The 22,227-nt window shown below is 37.8% G+C and overlaps 1 protein-coding gene and 1 long non-coding RNA gene across 9 annotated transcripts in view; one reads left to right on the forward strand and one right to left on the reverse strand.

The window, feature by feature from the left end:
- Positions 1-16,808, reverse strand: part of UPF2 (UPF2 regulator of nonsense mediated mRNA decay) — a 90,672-nt gene extending 73,864 nt beyond the window's left edge. Inside the window, exons 1-5 of one of the 8 annotated variants that reach the window (XM_081554083.1) lie at positions 16,037-16,371; positions 15,183-15,309; positions 13,663-13,923; positions 10,799-11,178; positions 7,693-8,472 (exon numbers count right to left, since the gene is read on the reverse strand). In XM_081554083.1, coding sequence (XP_081410209.1) covers positions 7,693-8,472; positions 10,799-11,178; positions 13,663-13,695 — 1,193 coding nt within the window. In that variant the 5' untranslated portion in view covers positions 13,696-13,923; positions 15,183-15,309; positions 16,037-16,371. Of the gene's footprint in view, positions 1-7,692; positions 8,473-10,798; positions 11,179-13,662; positions 13,924-15,182; positions 15,373-15,459; positions 15,815-16,036; positions 16,372-16,452 lie in introns of those variants that run through there. The other 7 variants (XM_081554082.1, XM_081554084.1, XM_081554087.1 and 4 more) reach the window with 7 other exon arrangements.
- A 10-nt stretch (positions 16,809-16,818) lies between these two features.
- Positions 16,819-20,656, forward strand: LOC145531501 (uncharacterized). Its single transcript, XR_014072488.1, has 3 exons — positions 16,819-17,304; positions 17,410-17,566; positions 17,950-20,656. It is a non-coding gene; the product is annotated as an uncharacterized LOC145531501 (long non-coding RNA).
- Positions 20,657-22,227: the final 1,571 nt, after the last annotated feature.

Below are 22,227 nucleotides of genomic sequence, written 5' to 3' on the forward strand. Positions count from 1 at the left end.
AGATTTATGACATACAAGCTGTAGCAAGATGGTGCCTGTTTTATCAAAACAAGAAAGTGAACACTCTTTCCCGTATCAACCTCACTTTGAAACTTTTGCCTGGACTTTGCATTCAGTCAATTAAATCACTGAATTCTATGAGGGGTCCCTATGTGTGCATTTAGTTCCTATCCAGTCCTCGCACACGCGTGTGTGTGCGCGCGCACGCATGCACACAATCACGTCTCTTTGCAACTCCATGGACTGCAGCCTGCCCGGCTCCTCTGTCCACAGAATTTTCTAGGCAAGAATACTGAAGTGGGTTGCCATTTCCTTCTCCAGGGGATCTTCTCGAGCCAGGGATGGAACCCACATCTCTTGCGTCTCCTGCATTGGCAGAGGGATTCTCTTCCAGTCCTCCTGCAACCAGTTAAAACTGTGAAGCTTCGGAGATACTCCTCGCTCTTCTCAAAACCTCAATTCCATGATTAAACTTTTAATAGTACTAATTTACTTAACTACTTAACTCATACATGTTTAGGTTACTGTCTAGTAAGAACAGTCCTAAAGGGCAGGGGGCTTAGATTTTGGTTGATTTTCTAATAGAACCTTACACTGTACAGTCAGAAAGCAGTATAGGACAACAATGAAAAGGCATTAGAAGAGATCCATTATATACAAAACATACATAGTCATATGTATTTTCCTTGACCATTTATTTAAAATGTATTTCCTTAATATCTAATTCCACGGCATATAGTAAGACTACAGACTTCAAGCAGAGAAAGAAGCCATCGCAAGTGCCTGAAAATTCAAAATCCCTAGTCATTTATAAGTTCTAATGAAATTTAAATGAAACAATTTCTAATGAATGTACTATATAAGTCAGTTCTTGTAAGTTCATGAAGTCCACAGGAAAAGTTTTTCAGTTTGATTAAATTTTAGAAGGCCTGTATGAGGGAACTACACATACACAGCACATCTGACCAGAGTACATTTTCTGTACATCAGTGCAAATGTCACCAAAATTTCTTATGTGAATTCCAATTCCATGGGAATATAACACTAAGCAAAATCAAGCTGAAAATATGGTTCATCATGTATCATTTTAATTACAATCTCTTCAGAAGCACATCTATTACAGAAAGTTGCACTGAAACCATTCTTTTGAGGCTGTCATAAATCAGAGGTCAGCAAACTTTCTGTAAAGGGACAAATAATAATTTTAAGCTTTGCAGACCATATGGTCTTTGCTGCAATTACTCAAGTCTGATGGCATAGCACAAAAGCAGCACAGACAATATGTAAACAAATAAGTGTGACTTTCCAATAAAACTTTATTTATGGACACTGAAATTTGAACATCATGTAATTACTAATCTGGCCTGAAAGCCACAGTTTGCCAATCCTTGTCGTAACTGGAGATAACCAAGTACCACTATTAAATATATTATAAACAAGTTCATTCCCTCTTCTGGTTTCATTGCATGATAGGGAGGAACTGGTACTATTTCAAAGATATGAAAAGCAAGCAATGAAAACAAAATTAATTCCAAGTCTTATTCACTGTAAAAAGAAGAAAGTAGATGTCTTGCACCTAAAATATGAGATATCACTATCTGGGAGCACCTCTAAGGTACATCAATCCTTGATTTCTGGAGTGTTTTTTATATTATATTTAACATTAATTTAATATTGTAAATCTGACTATCTCAAATAGTCCATTCTGGAATCAAGCAATATATCTCATAAGGAAAGCCACATAGGCCTCAAAAATTTCTTATATTGAGACATTCATTTTTTTCCATTTTTAAAATTTGTATTGTTATTGCCTGGCCTTCATGCTACTTCTTTTATTTTGTACAGTGTTTATTCTGTTGCTTTATATTGTTTTTAAAAATAAGCTGTGAAAGTTTAAGAAGTTTAACATACACATTTTGATAAACATAAAAAGGCACAAAGAGAAATTCTCATTTGAAAAACTTTCTGAAGAATTGAGCAGGCAATATACTATTAACAGTGAACTAACATTTATTGATACTTACAGTGTGCCAGATACTGTTATTAAATGTCTTTACACATATGCATTCACATATGCATCATTCACATGTACCTCAGAGATATGGTGCTACTGTCATCCCATTTTACAGAAGAGAAAACCAAAGCACAGAGATGTGAGGTAACTTGCCCAAAGTTAGAGTGAGTAAATGACAGATCTAAAGCCAGCCAAGCGGTCGGGCTCCAAAGTTCATTCTCTTAACTCCTGGATTACAGTGCCTCTCAAATTATCCACTTAGTACCATATATTGAATTAGGATGTCTCTCAAATGCATATATCAAAGGCAAGTCTTCCCAAACCAAGGTGCTGGTTTTATATTCTCTTTTGGGTCCTTCTTTTATTTGGATTTGACTTTGTAAGTTCTGAGTAGCTAATGGGTTTATTAGACACCTTAAACAAAATGCAGATGAAGATGAATACTATGGAAGATGTGAAAAATAAAGAATGAAGAGATAGGAAAGAAACTGATTCTGTCATTTGCTATCAAAGTCACATTGGGAAAGGTCTTTAATAACTAAATCTAATCTATCACCTTCAAAATACAGTTATTTCTTTCAAGGGTACTATGAGGATCACTGAGATCATACACATGATGCACTATATCAAAGTAAAACAGTATTTTCATGAGGGAAAAAAAAAGCCAGAGTCCACTGCAGCAAAGGCAAGAACTTAAAATTTGAAGTATTATTTTAATCTTCTATCGGCCAAATTAAAAAAAAAAAAATCTTGACTACAGAAAATCTATTTTAGCTTTGTCCTTAACCACTCATGTAAAATAACAGAACACATGGCCAAATCTTGAAAAAATAACCATGAAGCAGACCCATGAAAAACTACTAGGTTTCACTTTTCATCTTCTTTACTGTTTTGTCAAATTCTCATGAGAACTTGAATTTTCTTGCAGTTTCATTTTAGAATTTGGTTGTGAATGTTGAACAATCTTATATGAAGAGCATAGAGCAACAATTAAGCATAACTGTACCCAGTGATTAAGCAACTGTATCAATGTTACTGACTCAATTAGAAAATATCTAGGAGGTAACAATTTTGAAACACTTATAAAATTGCTAAAGCCTCTGTAAATCTAAAGCACAGTGATATATAACATTTTAATAGTGCTTAATACTTGCTGTTCAGTCGCTAAGTCATGTCTGACTCTTTGCGACCCCATAGACTCATTTAATAAACTATCTTCCTGTAAAGGCAAGGTACAACTTAACCAGAAAGAATATGAAAGGTAAAAGCAACACTACTGAATGTCAGGTTAATGTGTTTTCAGGTTTCAACACTGTTAAAGTAATGCCTCATGAATCTGCATTAATAAAAGAAACCTCTCTGGTTATATTAACAAGGGAAAAGCCTACATTCTACCTACATTTTTTTTCCTTCCCAAACTTTAAATCAAATCATTTACTGCTGTTGAACTGAGCATGCAATCATGAAGGTCATAATTCACCAGTACTGAAAAGAGAAATGTGCCCTCATTCCCACCAATGAAGGAGAAAAAAAAGAAATTAAGATACTTCAGAATTATTGAAGCAAGTATTCTGACTCAATATCTGAATTCATGATTTCACTATACTGCAAAAAATTAACTGTTACATAATTAACTTGTTATATCTAATAAAATTAAATCATTTATTCAACCAATTTTTATTAAATGCCAAAAAAATACTAGGTTATATTACCTCAATGAGAATAAAATCTCAAAGTACAAAGCATTTCGAGTATAAAGTAACAGCACTGAAAATAATAAAATATAACACTTGGCAAGAAGTAAAACTATTAATTCTAGACTGGAAAATACTACTAGATGCTATTTTAAATGTGCAAATATTAATTTTAACTCTTCAGATCAATTACTTAACCAAAATGCATTTTAAAATAAGATTTTGTACTTAACAAGTACAAAAAGCTTATAAATTCACATTTATTAGAATTCACCAAACCCTAGGATCAATTTTATTGCTGGCTAACAACTGTAAATCCTCAGGGGATTGTAACTAATACATATCAGCATAGCCAACAGCAGAAAAGAACAGCTGAGACTCAACAGGTCTCATTCAGTCATGCCTTCATTCATCCATTACAGTGTTTTTAAGAAAACACTAGAGATTTTATTACTCTATTTTTTTAATTGGTTAAATAAATTTTTAAATATAGACGTCAATGAGTCCAGACTAACACTTCACAACCCCTAAGCACCATGCCATCTCCCAAGTTAACCAGAGTGACCAAGAGCATTTACAATCCATAGATTGAAAACACAGGGTATTTCACTTTTTTTAAAACCATCATTAAAGACAGTGAATACAGGCTTAAAGTAGAATAAAGGCTTAAAGTAGTTTAACTACATGAGTCTTAAATACTCACTAGCTTGGCACCTAGATTTCTAGCATTATCATGCCTGCCTAAGAGAAACCTTATTGAGAAAAACAACCATCTGTGATTTATCCCTATGATAGAGAAAAACTTCAAAACATCCACTGGATAATGATTGGCAGAAAGAAACTTCTGGAAACTGGCCATTTTAACTGTAACATACCCTCTTAGAAGTAAGGAGACTAACATTAGGCCAAGTAGGGACTCTGCATTAATCCAATTCCTCGAGTCTTTGCTCAGTCAGGCACTTAAATTCTCACTTACAAAGGCTCTTCAAATTGAAGCTATCCTAAGGCATGAGTGACTTACTAAGCCGTATGCCAATTGTTTTCTACACTGTGATTAAGATTCTCATATCTTCCAAATAATTAAATATAATTGGACAGTTCCTGTGATAAAATAACTGTTCCCAGGCTAAGGTCAATTTACATGTAGTAAATAGCCTCCTCTAATAACCAACCACAGGTCAATAGCTCTGTATTAACATGAGTAAGTTTCTAGGAAAAGGCCATGAAGCCGTGGTCTCAACACTGTGTTCAAAATTTTCTTCTATGACTTTAATCATGACAAAAACAGGTCTGCTTATCTAATCTAAATGTGACCAGTGGATAAGTATAATTAATAATATATACATCATTGAGACTTCCCTGTTAGGACTCAGTGCTTTCAATGCCGTGGGCCACCATTTCAATCTCTGGTCAGAGAACTAAGATGCCAGAAGCCATGTGGCATGGAAAAATATACACACACACACATACACCCATCACACACACACACACCCATCACACACACACACCCATCAATTATCATCAGAGAACTAAGATGCCAGAAGCCATGTGGCATGGAAAAATACACACACACACACACCCACACACACACACACACACCATCAATTATCATTAGGCTAACATAGTATGCCAAAAGTACCTGAAGTTTAAGAGTTAAGTCTGTATCAGGAATAAAAAATTATGTCTCTAGTTCAAAGTGAACAACTGGCTTGGCAGCATGACATTTGAGAAATTTGTCTTTAGGTATAACAAAAAGTCAAAAGACTGCAGCTATAAAAACTGTAGGCCACAGGCAGATAAGGCATCAAAAACAAACATCCAAAGTGTCTGAAAATCAGGCAGCAAATTAAGGGAACCAGAGATACTCAGCCTAGAGAAGATCAAAGGGAAACATCTTGACAGTCTGCAAATATTTTGAGACATCATGGTGTAAAAGAAGAGACATGTCCCATGCCAATGTTTCTCAAACTATCTGTCGTAAAAGAATAATTTTCTTTCCAATCACTGTGTAGCTATAAAATATGACAATATCATGGCAATGAAAAAATTGCTACCAAAATGGCTAAATGTAGTCTCAGTTTCTCTACTTAATTCACTGGGAACGGGTAAACAGTTCATGGAATCCCACTCTGAGTAGCTTTATTCTGTCTGTACCAGAAAAAAACAAGTAAATCAAAGGGAACCATTTTATGGGGAGTTAAATTTCAGCTTAAATTCCCAGCAAACAGGCTAGGAATAGGTGTGTCCAACAGTGGAATAGCTCAGAGCACTAAGCTCGATAAGTTTTCAGAATTTATGTCAGATAATCTATAAAATGGATTTCATTTTGCACTGGAAGGATGACTAGATTAAATCATTATAGACTCTGCCCTGAAAGCTTCTGTGAAGCCAATCAAAAACACAAAATGTAGAAAGGATACATGTATATGTATGGCTGAGTCCCTTTGCTGTCCACCTGAAACTATCAAAACACTGTTAGTCGGCTATACTCCAACACAAAATAAAAAGTTTAATTAAAAAAAAAAAAAAAAACTTAGCAAGTAGCCAAAAAAAAAAACCAAAGCATACTTTCAAAATCACCTGTGACATATTAGGTAAAACATATGTGAAAAGGAAAAAGACTATAAAAATGATTGTAAATTGTAACTAAGAAAGCTAATATATGTAAAAATTATTAATAGAGGACCATTACTTTCTTTTTTAACCCATTACTGGCTACAGAAGTACATTCTGAAGTTGCCTCTTCAAAGTTTAAAACAGTCCTCCCTATTCAAAAGTACAAAATGAGGATCGTTTTTTTTTAAGAAACATTAAGGAGCATCACTGCCATCTTAAATTCTCACCTCTGAGCGAGCTTCGGCCACCACAGATTTATTCATATAGCCTCTGCTCCTATCTTATCCCTTACCTAAGTGAACAACTGGCATACACTATTGCAGTCTTTTGTGGCTAAGTTAAGCACCTTCTAGAGGTAACTATGTAAACCAGTCCTTCCCAACTACAGGCTTATAAGAGTAAGTGTTCCCCCCACACAGGTACTTTAAAATAGGTGCAAAGTATTCAGCCAAAGGCTACCGCCTGTTGCCTCCTTTATGCACACCCTCAGCCCTGCTCCACATACACACCTCCATACTGACCTAATATCCACCAACTGCATCAACTTCTAGCCTTTTGATGCCTTCTAGGTGCAGATGGGAGAAGGCAATGGCACCCCACTCCAGTACTCTTGCCTGGAAAATCCCATGGACGGAGGAGCCTGGTGGGCTGCCGTCTATGGGGTCGCACAGAGTCAGACACAACTGAAGCGACTGAGCAGCAGCAGGTGCAGATGATACACAGTAGTCTACAGTATCTTGTAACAATCAAGGGTGGCCTAAATCAGGGATCTTCACCACAGGCACACACATTATTCCTTCAGAATTTTGAATGGATGTCCCCAGGAGAAAGACTCCTGTAAATGCACTTTACATAGTTGCATTTAAAGAATTTTTTCACAGCTACTTTGGTACACTATTTTCCAAATTTCTGATCTAAAATATCACTAATGAATGACTTATTCTCTTGAAAAGAGCAAGTATCAATAGTGACATCAATAAACTAAAATACAAAAGCAAACCTGCTACAGAAAAGAAACAGTGAAACACACAAAAAAATTATAGCAGATATATTAAAGTGATAGAAAAAGAAAACTTATCCCTCAATGTTAAGGAGATTTTTAAATCACAGTAAAAATCCACAATGTAAAAATCATCATATACTAGCCGAATTGCTTTTTTTAAAATCAGAAACAAAATCTATCAAAGACTCACATTTAAACATGAGTACTTAGACTGTTATTACTCTGTGAAATTTTCCTGGAATGTAAGAAATCACCTGCAATAAGCCCTTTTCCACAAGTTCTTTCAGTGGCATGACGACTTTTACATTTTTTAAAGTATGAGCTCCAAAATAAATTCTCAATTCTGAGAAACATTTGAAAATCACCTGTTTTGTCTCTCAGTATTCTGTAGCTCCCTGTGGTCCCTTTTCAGATGTTTGGTCAAAGACGTAAAGTATTCTTTTAAAAGATTCTGGAAAGGTTGCTGTTTCTCTGGACTAATTATCTCACTAGGAGGAAAACTCAAATTAAACTTCTCTGCAGCACTCTTTACTTTCCTTGGTACAAGTCCAGCAATATCATCTCCACAATGTCGACAAAAACTAATCACCACAGAAACATGAGTATGGGATTCCCGATCAGCATTAATAATATTTTTCAGCTGTTCATAGATTAAGGAAAGACCCTCCTTGTCAGTGAAAATCCCAACTATTGTCAATTCTGCAATGAAACGCAAATCAGTTCTTAACTTGGTAATGTTAGGTGTTTTCTCTTCTTTCCTGGCTTCAAAATGCTTTTTCCAAACCTGAAGAAGTGATGGGGCAAAGTCAGCGTAGCGCTGGTGAAAGAGAGAGCATAAGTGCACAGCACAATTCACGTCAGATATTTTTAGCTTTGCTTCCACAATAGAAGCGACAGCCTCTGCAATGTATTTGCTTAAATTTAGGCCATTAAAATCATGGGACAAGGAGTCTCTCTGTTGTTCTGTAATAGTTTTTAGTTTCTTGACAAAAGCGGTATTTTTCTTCAAACTTGAGTCTAGTCGGCTAAAGAAATTTTCCTCTGGTCGGTTGTCTGGAGCATTTTGGTTTTTGCTACGAAGTTCTTTCCTTAACTGATGTCGTTCCCAAGCTTCCTGATGAAGCTGAAGGGATTCCTCTTTCTCTCTATATAAAAAACAAACAAACAAGTAAGTAAGATACCTTGTATATTTTGAAGCATAACTGATGAATCCCATAAGAGTGAAAGCCAATGAAAAAGTAATTAGAAAAGCAACAGAATCCAAGAGGAACAAAAGATGCAAAAGGCCCTTTCACCAGTTTAAAGACATCTGATTAATGACAAGATAATGAGAACTCATTCTACTGATAACACCAAAAGTGGCAGAGAGAAGCATTTTTAATAACTAGATTAAAAATCATTCTGCCAACTGGCAAGCTAAACGATTATAACTTTTTACTTGTCAATTGTAACTCAACAAAGCTGAAAAAATAAATGGATAAAACATAGGACTCTTAACACAAAAAAGCAAAGTAATATGTTTGGGAAAATATAAAACCTAAAACAAATAAACACACTGGGGAAACAGGGAAAAAATCCACAAAAAAATAATTAAAGAACAAAATTACAAAAGAATACATTAAAATGCTTTGAGTTAGGTACCATTTTTCCATACTTCATCAGTAAATAAACCTTTCTTAATAAAAGTTTAGGCCTTAAAATTCAAGTATAATTAAAAGCTCATTTAGAAACCAGAAAAAAAAAAAAAAAGGTTAGCAGACTCAGTTTATCCTGAGATTTAAAAACAAATCTACTTATGTTTCCACTAAAAAGATGGGACATGTTTAAACTGCAGAAGTAGTAAAATAACTTGGGCAGGAGTGGGAGAAGGGGGACAATCTGAGGTTTCTGAGACACTAAAACATGTAACTTTAAAATATAAATTTCTAATAAAATAGATTTTCATCTTTCTAAGATAACCATCCCTGAGTTACTCTATAATTCTACGATTTTTCCACTAATAGCTACAATATGTTAACAAAGAGTTGCATCTATCACTAAGAACAGGGACATGAATCTCTTGGAAACCTCCCAGCCACACAAAAACAAGATTAGCAGTGAGAGTACTCGTTAAGAAAATCTAACTCATTACTCAATTATCATTTTTATTAAAAATACTTTGGTATATAATGTATATAAACACACACAATGAAAATATTTATACTTACATATTTATATATTTACAGGTGAAATAATGTGATGCTTTAGAATACTCAAGAAAAAAAAAAGGGTAATTGCAGATGATGGGTAGATGGGAAGGGGTACTAATTTATTCCATTCTATCTTTTACATGCTTGAATTTTTCCCAATAAAAAGTTGGCATTTTGGTTACTATTGTTTTTTTAAGCTCTTTGTAAGGGAAGGGTGAGAGAACAAAAGTTACAGTGAAATGAAATATCCTTCCAAATTATTTTAAGTAAAACAGAAAATAAGCAAGAAACTCTCAAGAATCATAGTTCTGAATATTCCAAAACTATTGCTATTGCTTTTCAGACCTAAGACTCTAGTTCCTCATTAAAAATAGAGGTACTAAAGAACTTTGGTAAGTAGGTAACTGAGCTGTTCAAGAGATTCATAAAAATTCATATTTGCAAACAGGTTTTTAAATTACATATATGAAGGGAAGAGCCCATGCACTATTGGATTAGGTCTCATGCACTATTCATCAACTATCCTTTCTGCTACATCCTGGTAGTCTTCCTAAGAGGACTACCTCATTTTTCACCAGTTCATTATATCACTTGCACAGATATACAAGCTTACAAATAGATTTTGACAAAGATAAAAATGGGAAGCATTTTGGAACTGTACTTAAAGACAATGGTTTTAAAGTCAGCCTAACCTAGGTTCAAATCCCAGCTGCTCTATTTACTGTGACCTTTGGCAAGTCATTTAATCTCTTGAAGCGTCATTTTATTCATCTGCAAAACAATAAGCTTACTTCATTAGGACTGCCATAAAGATGTGTACTAATACAACTGTAGAGTTTGGCATATAAAAAACTCAACAGCAGCCATTAAGAACTGAAGATTTTCGGGAATTCCCTAGCAGTCCAATAGTAAGGACTTTCACCACCAGGGCCCAGGTTCGATCCTGCCAGTCACACAGCATGGCCAAAAAAGAAAGATTCTCAACTTAGAAAGATGACACACTATACCATGAAAAAAAGATTTTCTAAAAAGCACAAACAGCTCAAATTGCTCCATACCTCAAAAAAAAAATACTTATTAAAGGTTACTATTATTTAATTTCAAGAGTTAAAGCACTGTAAGCATGCCTGTAGTCAGTGAAACTAACAGAACAAGTAAATTAAGATACTCTCAACTCTCAAGCAACTGCACCTTGCAAATTTTATTTCAAATAATCACTGTTTTCCAAAACATTCCAATCTTCCTATTTCTACACATCAATAGTTAGAATAAACGTTCTTACTTCAACTGGGCAGCCTCTTCTTCCTGCTGACGTTTCGCCTGTTCTTCTTGCTTCTTTCTCTCTTCTTCTTCATGTTTCTTTTTTTCTTCTTCCTCTTTTTTCTTTAATTCCTCCTCTGCCTTCACTTTTTCTTCTTCTTTTTTCTTGCGTTCCTTGTCTTCCTTTTTTCTTTTATCTTCTTCCAGTTTCTTCTTCTTATCTTCAGGGACCTTAATAACCTCCTTCTTGGCAGTAAGCTTGATCTCCTCTTTTGGTTTCTCCCTGCTGCTCACTGGCCGCCTTTCACTGCAGTCTTTTTCCTTGCTGTTTAGTAAAGATTCTTTTTCTTCCATACTTGCTGGCTTTTTACGCTCAGCTGGCATTATGTTACCCAAGACAATCTGTAAGAGTAAAAGAATGTCAGTATTATAATCGCAGTGACTTTTTTTTTTAGTAATGTGACACTATTTTGTTAAGTGGAACACATTAATGCAACTTGGCAACTGTGAGAAATTAAATAAAACGCATACAAAACAAATACTATTTCAGTGACAAAATAATTCACTGATCATATTCCATATTCTATCATTATTAGTTATGCTTATGTCTAAGCATTTTTTTTCTTTTTACTTTTTATTCAGGAAATAGTCTCTACAAGAAGTAGAGGGCACAATATAAGGAACCTCCATGTACCCATTACATTCAACCACTATCAACTTCACAGCTGATATTAAATGACATATCATTTAATCATAAATACTTCAGTACGTATCTGAGAACATTTTCAATCAGTTTCACCCACCATACTTCACAACCATTAAGAAATGCTAGTGACACTACATCACACAATATTCAATTACAAGTATTTAAGTGGGAGCATAAACGAGCTCTTAACCTCCTACAAAGCAATTAATAAAATGTACAAGACTAATAAATTTCATCTCACTGCTCTAACTGTATCAAACTTTCAAACACAAAAACTGCTAACTATCCCAAACTATACTAGACCTTTCATCTCTTTATTAGTAGTCAAAATTAGTCTATAAACATAATGATTACTATAAATAATACATAAATTAAATATTCTGTTCTATATTTGCAATACAAGAGGCACCAGCCCAGGGTTTCCCAGCTTCAAGAGTACTGACATTGTGGGCAAGAGTTCTCTGGTGGGAGGGGAAAGGCTACCGTGTGCACTGCACAAAGTGTAAACGAAGCATCCCTGCCTTCTACACAGTAGATGCCAGTAGTATCGCTCCAGTTTTAAAAAACAAAAATTACTCGGACATCACCAAATTTCTGCTGGGGGCAAAATCACTACCAGCTGAAAACCACCACACTAGCCACATGTGGCTACTTACGCTATAAATTAATTAAAAAGAATCTGAAATTCAGTTCTTCATCACTATCCATATTCCAAGTGCTCAACTTCACATGCCACTAGTGGGTACATCAAACAGTGTGGATACAGAACATTTTCATCATTATAGAAAGTTCTATTGGAGAGCACTGCTCTATAGTACAGGCTCCATACAGTTAACTGGAAATAAACTTTGGAACAAAAAATGTATTCTCCAGCAAAATTCATGATTTTCTTTTCTAAAAATACATGTCTACTTAGAGCTTAGTGTTCTCATGTCATTTCTTTTATGGACAATACTTCATGTTTTAACTCCTAAATCATTTGAAAGTTGTACACAAGAAAATCAAAATACTTTCCATTTAAGAAGTATAGAATTACTTAAACTACCTAGGGTTTTTATTTTAAGCTAAACACGGTACTCAAGTATTTTCAATATACATTTTAAATTACATCAATAAAAACTATGTTAGCGAACAAAACATTTGCAGTAATAAATATTTTATAAACACAAAGCATTTATTTCAGCCCTCTAATAAAATATTACCACAGAAAGACAACCTAAGCCAACTGAAGCACTTTCAGTGATTTTTGGAGGCAAGTGTCATAGTCTGTATCTTATCTCGGCCACCTCTTCCCTCCTCTTTTCTGTTTTACTCTTATTTTCCTCCACTTCCATGTTCTATGCATTTTTTTGCACAATGACACCCAAAGGCTTCAGATAACCCTAATTGTGGAACCTGAACAAAAAAGGGCTGTTAATCCTGTTTAAGCAATCATTAAAATATATAAGAGCATAACTACTTATTTATGTGGCAAGACAGTGTTAATATTTATATTACCTGGGAAATGTAATATCAACTTCTCATGCAGTTTCAATTAAATACCCGCCATTGCCCTAAACTGACTGATTGCCCTAACCAAGCAAACTTTCAAGAGCGAATACTAATAGCTACTAGCTACTTCTCACAAAATAAACATTTTACATACATTATCTCATTTAATAATAAAATTTTCATGAGATAAGTATTATTTTCCCTATTTAATAAATGAGTAAAAAAAGACCTGACCAAGTAACTTGACCAAGGCTTCTACAGCTAGTGACAGAGCTTAACCAAAGTTATTAAGAATCCTGAAGAGGATGCAGCTAGAACACCTGACAAGAGATACTGACTACACAAATCAGAATTACATATCTCAGAGTAGAATGAGTCCCTGATAATGGTTAAACAGTTTTTACATTATGTTTTAACTTTTGGCATATTCTAGCTAAAAGATATGGGACAGGTAATTCCTAGGTAATCAGATAAACTTACTTAGGGATATCTGTAATTATATGCAAAAAATAATAAGGTTTATATAGAATTTGTACTTTCTGATGTGAAGCAGCAACAAGCAACACTTCAGCTAATATGGGAAAGAACAGTTTTCAGAATACAAAAAAGAATGGTATCAAAATTTATAATATCTCATTTATAAAGACAAAATTAGACACTAAGTTCTGTTAAAACATTAAGAAACGTACTTGGAATCTGACAAATTTATAAAGGATCATCATTTATCAGCACAACAGTCCCCCAAACTTTTGTGATTTTCCACAGTACTCATATATTCAATAGACTTTTAAATGCCTTCTGTATCAAACTGCAGCAGTCTTTCATGAATTAGATTCTGTTCTAGAGCATGGCAAAACAGATTCTCAACAAGATCCAGGTCCTGGCAGTAGTATCTTCTTTGAACCATTTCATCCTTATATTACAAACATATACCCAAAGTACACCTGGAACTAAATTTAAGTAAACAAAAATATGATGAAAATTTTAAGGTTCATGTAAAGGTAGCAATACACTATGAGAAAATAATATGAGCTTTAAAGTCAGTCAGACTTTTAAGTTTGCAAACTCTACAACCTGCTAGCTATGGAAACAGGGCAATGTAATTTCTCTGAGTCTATTCATCAATAAGATGGAGATACTGCTACCTCTTTTACAGATTTCTTAAACTTCTGTAAGTCTAGAAGAGAGCATGAGAGAGCCATTCAACAAATGCTTATTCTCTTTCACAAGAAAACTGAAGAATTAAGCCTAAAATAAGAATTTTTTAGTTAGGAGTACTAGATTTTAACTACTCCAATTCTCAATTTTTACATTGAGTGAACTGCCCAAGATTACACAACTAGCTTAGTGACTGGGTTGAGACTCTGTGTCCAGTTCTCTTTCCCCCTATATATTCTAAGACTTAAAAAGTCAAGTAGGGACTTCCCTGGTGATCCAGTGGCTAAGACTCTGTGGGCTAGGGTTGGATCCCTGGTCAGGGAACTAGATTCCACACGTTGCAACTGAAGATCCCTAAAGATCCCACATGGTGTAGCTAAAGATCCTGCATGTCCCAACTAAGACCTGGTGCAACCAAATAAATATTTTTTAAAAGCCAAGTAAAAAATACAAGCTACAGGATTCAGATTAAATATGTATTTGTATCACATCAAATTTCAAATATGAAACTGAGCATTAAATTATATTGTGAAATGCTAAAGTTTCTTCACATTTTAATAAACTCATGCTTTAATATTTTACCTCAAATCTTCCAAATAAAAACTAGAACTTTTAAATAGAGTCTGTAAGATAAAAATTAGTGATCTTTTAACTGGAATATGATTAGCTCCTACAAACCAGTATAATTACATTCACACAGTCCTTAAAAGGAAGCCATGCTTTAAAACCACCTTTCTAGCTCCCAAAATAGTGTTCTGGCCCTTGGGCTGTATATTTTATTTGGTTTTCTAAATATACTCTGAACTTCCAGAAGAAAGTAAAACTACCTTACTAGTAAAATAGGTACCTCCAATGGTCTGTTGGGAGAGTGCAGAGAAAGGGGTGTTTCCCTTTAAAGCTATTTCTCCACAAAGTACCATATGGATTATGTATGAAATCACAATGAGACTGCTCTGAAAATGCTCCAAAGTGAAAGAATGCTATTTAATCTTTTCATTCTGGGTTATTCGTTTAAAATGTTCTAAGGGCAGAACAGCACAAGGGGCATTACCTCCCAGTCTCTGACTTTAAAGAACGTCCTCAGTATAAAGGACTATTCAAAGTTTTTACAAATTCCACCAGAGTTCAAAAATGGTTTTCTTGATGAGTCGTACAGTTCTTCTAAACACTTAATAACTCTGCTAAAGGGGAAAATTGAGGGAGAGTTTTCCTCAGGTCTGATGCATCACTGCGTGCAAGTCCTAAAAGAGCAAGAGAGCTCCAGTCCAGACTGTCCCCTCAAGCTTATAAGCTGGCTCTGTTCGGCCAACCAAACACCCCGCGATCACCTCTTTAGTTCAACAGGAGGACCGGGAAGCCCGGGATGAAGGCAAAGTGAAGAAGCCTCAGCCCATGGGACTAAAAAGAAGTCCACCCAGGAATTCCGTCTATGGGGTCGCACAGAGTCGGACACGACTGAAGTGACTTAGCAGCAGCAGCAATGCCTGCCCACCACTCTTCCGATCCACCGAACCCCGTCCCGTGCACCCTCTTCTCCCACAACCCCCTGCTCTCGCTCCACACGCCTCAGCTCCGCTCGCTTCCTCGCCACAACTAACTCCCCTTCCCACCGGGGTCCACGGTCACCTTCGCGGACCGTCCCTGCTCCAGCCCTAACTTCGCAGCCCACACTCCCTCACCGTCGGAGCCCGACACGCTCCGGCCGGTCTCTCGGCTTCACATCCTCCCACACACACACACACACACACACACACACACACAAACACACACCCTCCCCATTTCCTCGCCCTCGCTTCCCTCCCGGCTCCCAAAGACCTCTCCCCAACCTCCCCTCGCTCTCCTCCACACCCCCAAACCTCTTCACCCCGCCACGGCGGGCTCCCCGCCTCCGGCCCCGAGGCCCACCCCAGGCATATGGGGCAGGCACCCCCTCGACAGCCTCTCCTGCCTCCCTCCCGCGTTGAAGGGAGCCTCCTGAGGAGAAGGGTCTGAGGAGAACGACGCCGGACCCGCGGTCCGTCTCCTGCTCGCCGTCCCCGGAGCGCTGGGGTGCCGAGTCGCCTCACGGGTCCCCCGGGGAGTAGAAGTCCAGGCCGGTGGCCCCCAACCCCGCTCCCTCCTGGTCGTTGGAGAGGAGGGGAAGGAGGTTCCCCGGGACTCACCTCGAGCCTGTTGTCAACATTAGCCCCGGGTTTCCCAGCACCAACTCCAGCGCTCGGGCTCTCCCCTCCCCTCCCCCCACCTAGCTCGCAGCCGAGGGCCCGCCTTCCCTCACCTCCCCCTCCTCCCTCCGCCCGCCGGCCCTCCCGTCCGCCACTCACCAGCGCGGCCAGGCTGCGAGTGGGGGCGGGGCGGAGGACGGCGGAAAGGAAGCAGCTGTCCGCACTATTGCCAGGTCGAAAACAGTCCGGGCTTCCCTTCCGCCGGCATTCCCTTGCTCTTAGCTTAGCTCCGGGGCGAAGGATCGCGAGTGAATGCTCAGATAGGTGCTACACACAGAGCGGCGGCTTCAAGCTGCCCAACTCAAGAAGAGGAGCTAATTTTTCAGACCGGCAATTCGCAGGGCAGCCATAACCTGCACCTCCAGCCAGGGCCTTAGCGGAGGGGAGGAGTGTTCAGAGGACCGGAGGCAGGAAGTGGATTGGTCGCCAGGAAAGGGAAAGCGCCTGAATTGGAGGTGCGCAAGCGCAGGCGCAAGGGGGAGGGAGACCGGAGGGGGGAAAGCGAGAATGGGGAGGGGCGGAGCTAATAGGAGGTGAGGAAGGGCGGTGGAGGAGTAGGCGAATTACGGAGCGCCATTAAGGACAAATTTAGCCACGTGTTTCTCTGGGGAGTTTCCTGGAGTGTATATAAGGAAGTGTCTAAGAAGGGAGAGTTTGATTGGACTAATTCGTGGGGTGAGGTTGAGGATTTGGGAAGTTGAAAACTGGAGAAGCTAAGAGTATGTATGGTGAGGAAGGGTTAGTAAGGGACGGATCTAGATTTAAGAAAGTCCCGTGGGGGAACTTCCAGAAGCAGTTTTAGCTGTTCAATCTGTAAGTACCCCACGGTTGAAGAAGGATCAAGGCTTTTCTTATACAGGTATTAGAAAGTACCCTGTTGTAGCCAGCAAGTTTTTTACAGTAGCATCATCTCCGCGAATTACTGAATGAAATCTCCAGGTTAAAAAATTGGTCAGTCTTGCCATTTCTTCTAAATGTGGAACCAAGTCAATTTTTAAAAAATGGCTCAGCTAATCTAAACTTATTTTCTCTTAAATTGATGAATTCGTGCATCAGGCCTTTGATTTTTATCGAAAAAGTGTGAGCTTGCCAACAGAATCCGTCTGGGTGTTAAGTACTGACGGCTTTGGCTGGTCGGTCAGGAGCCAAAGGAACAAAGGTGCAGAACTGGTCTTCAGTCTTGTTTTTACGTGCGGTGCTCTCCGCCCACAAAGTAAGCTACTAGCCACCTCAAATCCTTGACGCGTGTCTAAGTTCACTTGTGTTCAGCTTTTGTACATTTGTCTCAATTTACTGTTTTTACTTACCGTTCTTTTTTTTAACTGTGTATTTGATTTACAATCTTATATAAGATTCAGGTGTACAACATAGTGGTTCACAATTTTTATTTATAGTGATTCACAATATTGGCTATATTCCCTGTGCTGTATAATATATCCTTGTAACTTATTTATTGTACATGGAATTTATACCTCTTAACCTCTACCTCTGTTTCCCCTTCCCCTGCCAGTTCCCTATTGGTAACCACAGATTTGTTCTTTGTATCTGAGTCTGTTTCTTTTATGTTATATTTACTAGTTTCTTTTCTTTTTTTAGATTCCACATGTGAGTGATAATCTACAGTATTTGTACTTCTCTGTCTGACTTCCTTCACTAAGCACAAAATGCTTCAAGTTCATCGTGTTGTTGCAAATGGCAAAGTTTCCTTCTTTTTTATGCTGAGTGTGTATGTGTGTCATCTTCTTTATCCATTCACCTGTTGGTGAACACGAGTTGCTTACACTTAGACCATTTATTCTTAGCACATAAGTCACTCTTCCAAACTGAGTGTTGATGCTTCTTGTACTTAAAAAAAAAAAACGAAAACCTACCAATAGGCCCACCCTTTCAAGGACAGTGAAAGAGAAAGAGAAATACTGCTTTTGTATCATTGATGAGCCATTATGAGAGAACTGTCCTAAAACACCAAGCCACCAAGTTCTCCTTGAAGTTTTTTGCCTTTTGTCTGGTTACCTTAAGGAGATTCACCTGTGCTGTTGATCAGTAAATCCTTCTTCTCAATCCTTTGCCTGTCATCAGGTGTTAAAAAGAATTCAGGTGTTGAAAAGAAACCCTGTGAGTACAGGGATCAGAAAAGATAGCATTTGCTATTTTACATTTGCTATTTTAATAATCACAATAATCCTGTAGGTAATATGAATTTTATAGAAACTGAATAACAAAAGATTAATTTATTAAAGATCAAAAAACTTAAAGTAAGTATATTCTCTACTATCATACTGAACTCTAACTGCAAAAACCCAAGCTCTTTTTGCTATATCCCACTGCCTTAATGCACATTTTTACATAGTCTGAAAATGCTGCCAATCGTTTTCTTTCCAGAAGAGCATGTCAAGCAAACCACCAAAAGCCCTCTGATGTGGGGATGTCATTGAATCTTACCTTCAGGGAATACATTGCTCTGAAGAAGCCATCATTTTTGCATGTGATGACTCAAACTTCATTATTTCTTGAAACTAAATTATATTAAGTTTTTAAGTGTTTATTTAAGTATTTCATTATTTAAGAAAATTCTCAAAAGTGTCCATTCTTCTCCCTTTGTCTGCTTCACTTGACAGAACTGTACCATATGAAAAAAACAGGAAGATTCCCTGGTGGTCTAGTTAGGACTGTACTTTCTCAACCAGGTCCAGTCCCTGGTTGGGGAACTAAGATTCTGCATGCTGTGCTGTGTGGCCAATAAATGCACACATACATAAAGTCATTAGAAAGAATGAGATCAAAGAAAATGTGGTAAGAGAAGAAGGTCCAGGACTAAGCCCTGAAAAACTTCCAAATATAGAGGTTAAGTCCCTAAAAAGGAGACTGAGTGCAGAGAGGGGAAAGCTGGAATGTATAGCGTTGTAAAAGCCTAGAAAAGAAGTGGTGACTGTCTCAAATGTTACTGAGAGAACAGGTAACATCAGGCAGGAAAGAGCCCATTGGATTGACACTGTGGGGCTCAACACTGAGTTTTAGGAACCAGATCAGTGAAGTAGTGGGCATGGGTTGGAATAGTTGAAGACTAAACTCGGTCACAAAGAGTTGGACACAACTGAGCAACTGAACTGAACAAATTGGAGATGAAAAAAGTGAAGACAAGTATTTGAGGGATTTTACTCTGAAGATCAGTAGAAAATGAACGATGGAGAATGTGAAGTCAGGGAGGATTTTGTTTGTGTATCTTTTATGTTGTTTTTGTATTTTTTAATGAAAAATACAGAGAATGTGTATTAATGGGAATGATCTAATAGGGAAATACTGGGGTTGCAAGAGGGAGAAAAAGAGAGCAAAGGAGGAAAATCTTTGTGATGGAAAGGATTGACATCTAAAGTACAAGTGGAGGGACTTCCCTGGTGGTCCAGTAGTTAAGACTCCAAGCTTCGACTGCAGAGGGCACAGGCTTAATCCCTGCTCAGGGAACTGGGATCTCATACTGTGTAGCACAATCAAAAAATTTTAAAAAGTACAAATGGGAAGAGTGCCTTTGATAGAAAAAGGGGCTTTTTCAGTGAGTCGGCTCTTTGAATCAGGTGGCCAAAGTATTGGAGCTTCAGCATCAGTCCTTCCTATGAATATTCAGGGTTGATTTCCTTTAGGATTGACTGGTTTGATCTTGCTGTCCAAGGAGCTCTCAAGAGTCTTCTCCAGCACCTTACGGTCATGAGTTTAAAACCATCCAGCCTACATTTGCCAATATCCCCAGAATAGATGGACAGTTAGATTTAATCAGCTTGCCTTTTTTTCCCCCCCATGAGAGTAATAGCAGAGAGACAACTACAGGTATTGTGGGTGTTTGCAAAAGAACAATTATAATGAAGGATTGTAGGGTCTACACTGGATTCGGAGGGAAGTTAAAGGGAAATGAGGTTTATATGTGAGTATGGATGGGGTTAACAGATTGATAGGAGTACAGGTTGCAAAGAAAACTGACAAAAGACCCAAACCTTGAGTGAGTGAATGGCTACAGACAAGGACATCAGAAAGTGGTTCTGAAGAGTTACCATAGCAGGAGGTGTAGACAGAAGAAGCACGCCCAACAGGGTCAAAGTTCTTGGACTGGTTTGGAAGCTACAATGGGAAACCAGAAACACTGTAGCATCTCTGAAGTCAGACTACATAAATCCAAATTCTAGTCCCAGTATTTACTAGCTATTCAAACTTCACAGCTTTTTATTCTTGAAAATTGTGATACTAGCAGTACTTTTTTCTAGGGTTTTGTGAATAGTAATTGAGGTGATTTAAATAAAAGCACTTAACACAATGTTCATAGTTTATGCTCTTTGAGTGTTAGCTATTACCAAATCATTTTGCTAACAATAAACACTATCATCTGAATGGCTTTGCAATTTGAATAAATACTGCTTCAACAGTCCTTTCTTTGCCCTCCCACTGGTATGAAACCGGTGCACCAGGAACCTTTTACTCCAACATTATGTATCCTGCTAAGAAACTAAAAACAAAGATAAAAAAAGAAAGCGGAAATGTCAAATCACCTCAGTTTACGTTTTACGTTGCTTACAATTTTGTCAATTATACCCCAATAAGACTGAGAGAAGAAAAAAGAAATTGTGTTCTCCACTATTGTAAACGGTAAAGACAGAGGTGTGTAAATATCTCTAATTCTGGTTTCACTTCTATTGCCCTGTAGAATAACCATCCTCTGTATTCTTTGGAGAAACTAATGGGTAAGTAAATGGTGAGAAAACTAACCCTATGTCATCTAATTGATCTCAGTTCTTTAATTCCTGATTTACATTTCTAGGTCTTTGCTGTGGGATAATTGTGATGAAATACACCACATACACTTCAAACCTAAAATGTCCGAAAGTGAACTTAATTTTGGCTTCCAATCCCACCTGTTCTTATTCTGTTTTTATTCTTTCAGTTAATGACGCTTAAGGGGACTAGATGGGCCACACCGAAATGTGCTAGTTTATCATAAGGATTGTTCTGAAAGTGAAACTGTTAGTTGCTCAGGCGTGTCTGACTCTTTATGACCCCATGGACTGTAGCCCACCAGGCTCCTCTGTCCATGGGATTTTCCAGGCAAGAATACTGGAGTGGGTTGCCATTCTATTTTCTAGGGGATCTTTCCTGACTCAAGGATTGCACCTGGGTCTCCTGCATTGCAGGCAGATTCTTTACCATCTGAGCCACCAGGAAGGCAACTGAGAATCAAGATTTAGAAAGAGTTCCCTGGAACTCTGCTTAACTGCCTAAAAGCAGAGCATGGATTTCCCTCTGTGACAGTGTCTACCCCAACCCTCAACCCTAGCATCAAGAACTGTCTCATCACCAGAGATGGAGAGACAACACCCAGATGGGTTTACATAAACAGATCTTACTAAAGTAATCCTTATCTCCCATTAGTTCCCCCATATATTTTCTAGTGACTTAACACAAGTTTGTCATCCCTGGAAACCCAAGATCCCTTTCCTCTGTTAGAATAGTACCTAAGCCCGGAGTCTAATTGCTTCTTTGTGTTTCACTTGTCTGTGAACTCACATAAGTGTAAGTGAAAATTGTATGTCTTTTCTCCCAATGATCTGTCTTTTGTTAGTTTAATCTGCACAGTCTCAATTAAGAACATAAATACAGTTCAATTCAGTCATGTCCAACTCTGCGACCCCATGGACTGCAACACGCCAGGCCTCCCTGTCCCTCACCAACTCCCAGAGTTTACTCAAACTCATGTCCATTGAGTCGGTGATGCCATCCAACAATCTCATCCTCTGTCGTCCACTTCTTCTCCCACCTTCAATCTTACCCAGCATCAGGGTCTTTTCCTATGAGTAAGTTCTTCGCATCAGGTGGCTGAAGTATCGGAGTTTC

This window comes from Giraffa tippelskirchi, chromosome 13, assembly GCF_054371585.1.
Source record: "Giraffa tippelskirchi isolate mGirTip1 chromosome 13, T2T-mGirTip1v1.2.pri, whole genome shotgun sequence".
In the NCBI taxonomy this organism is placed as follows: domain Eukaryota; kingdom Metazoa; phylum Chordata; class Mammalia; order Artiodactyla; family Giraffidae; genus Giraffa; species Giraffa tippelskirchi.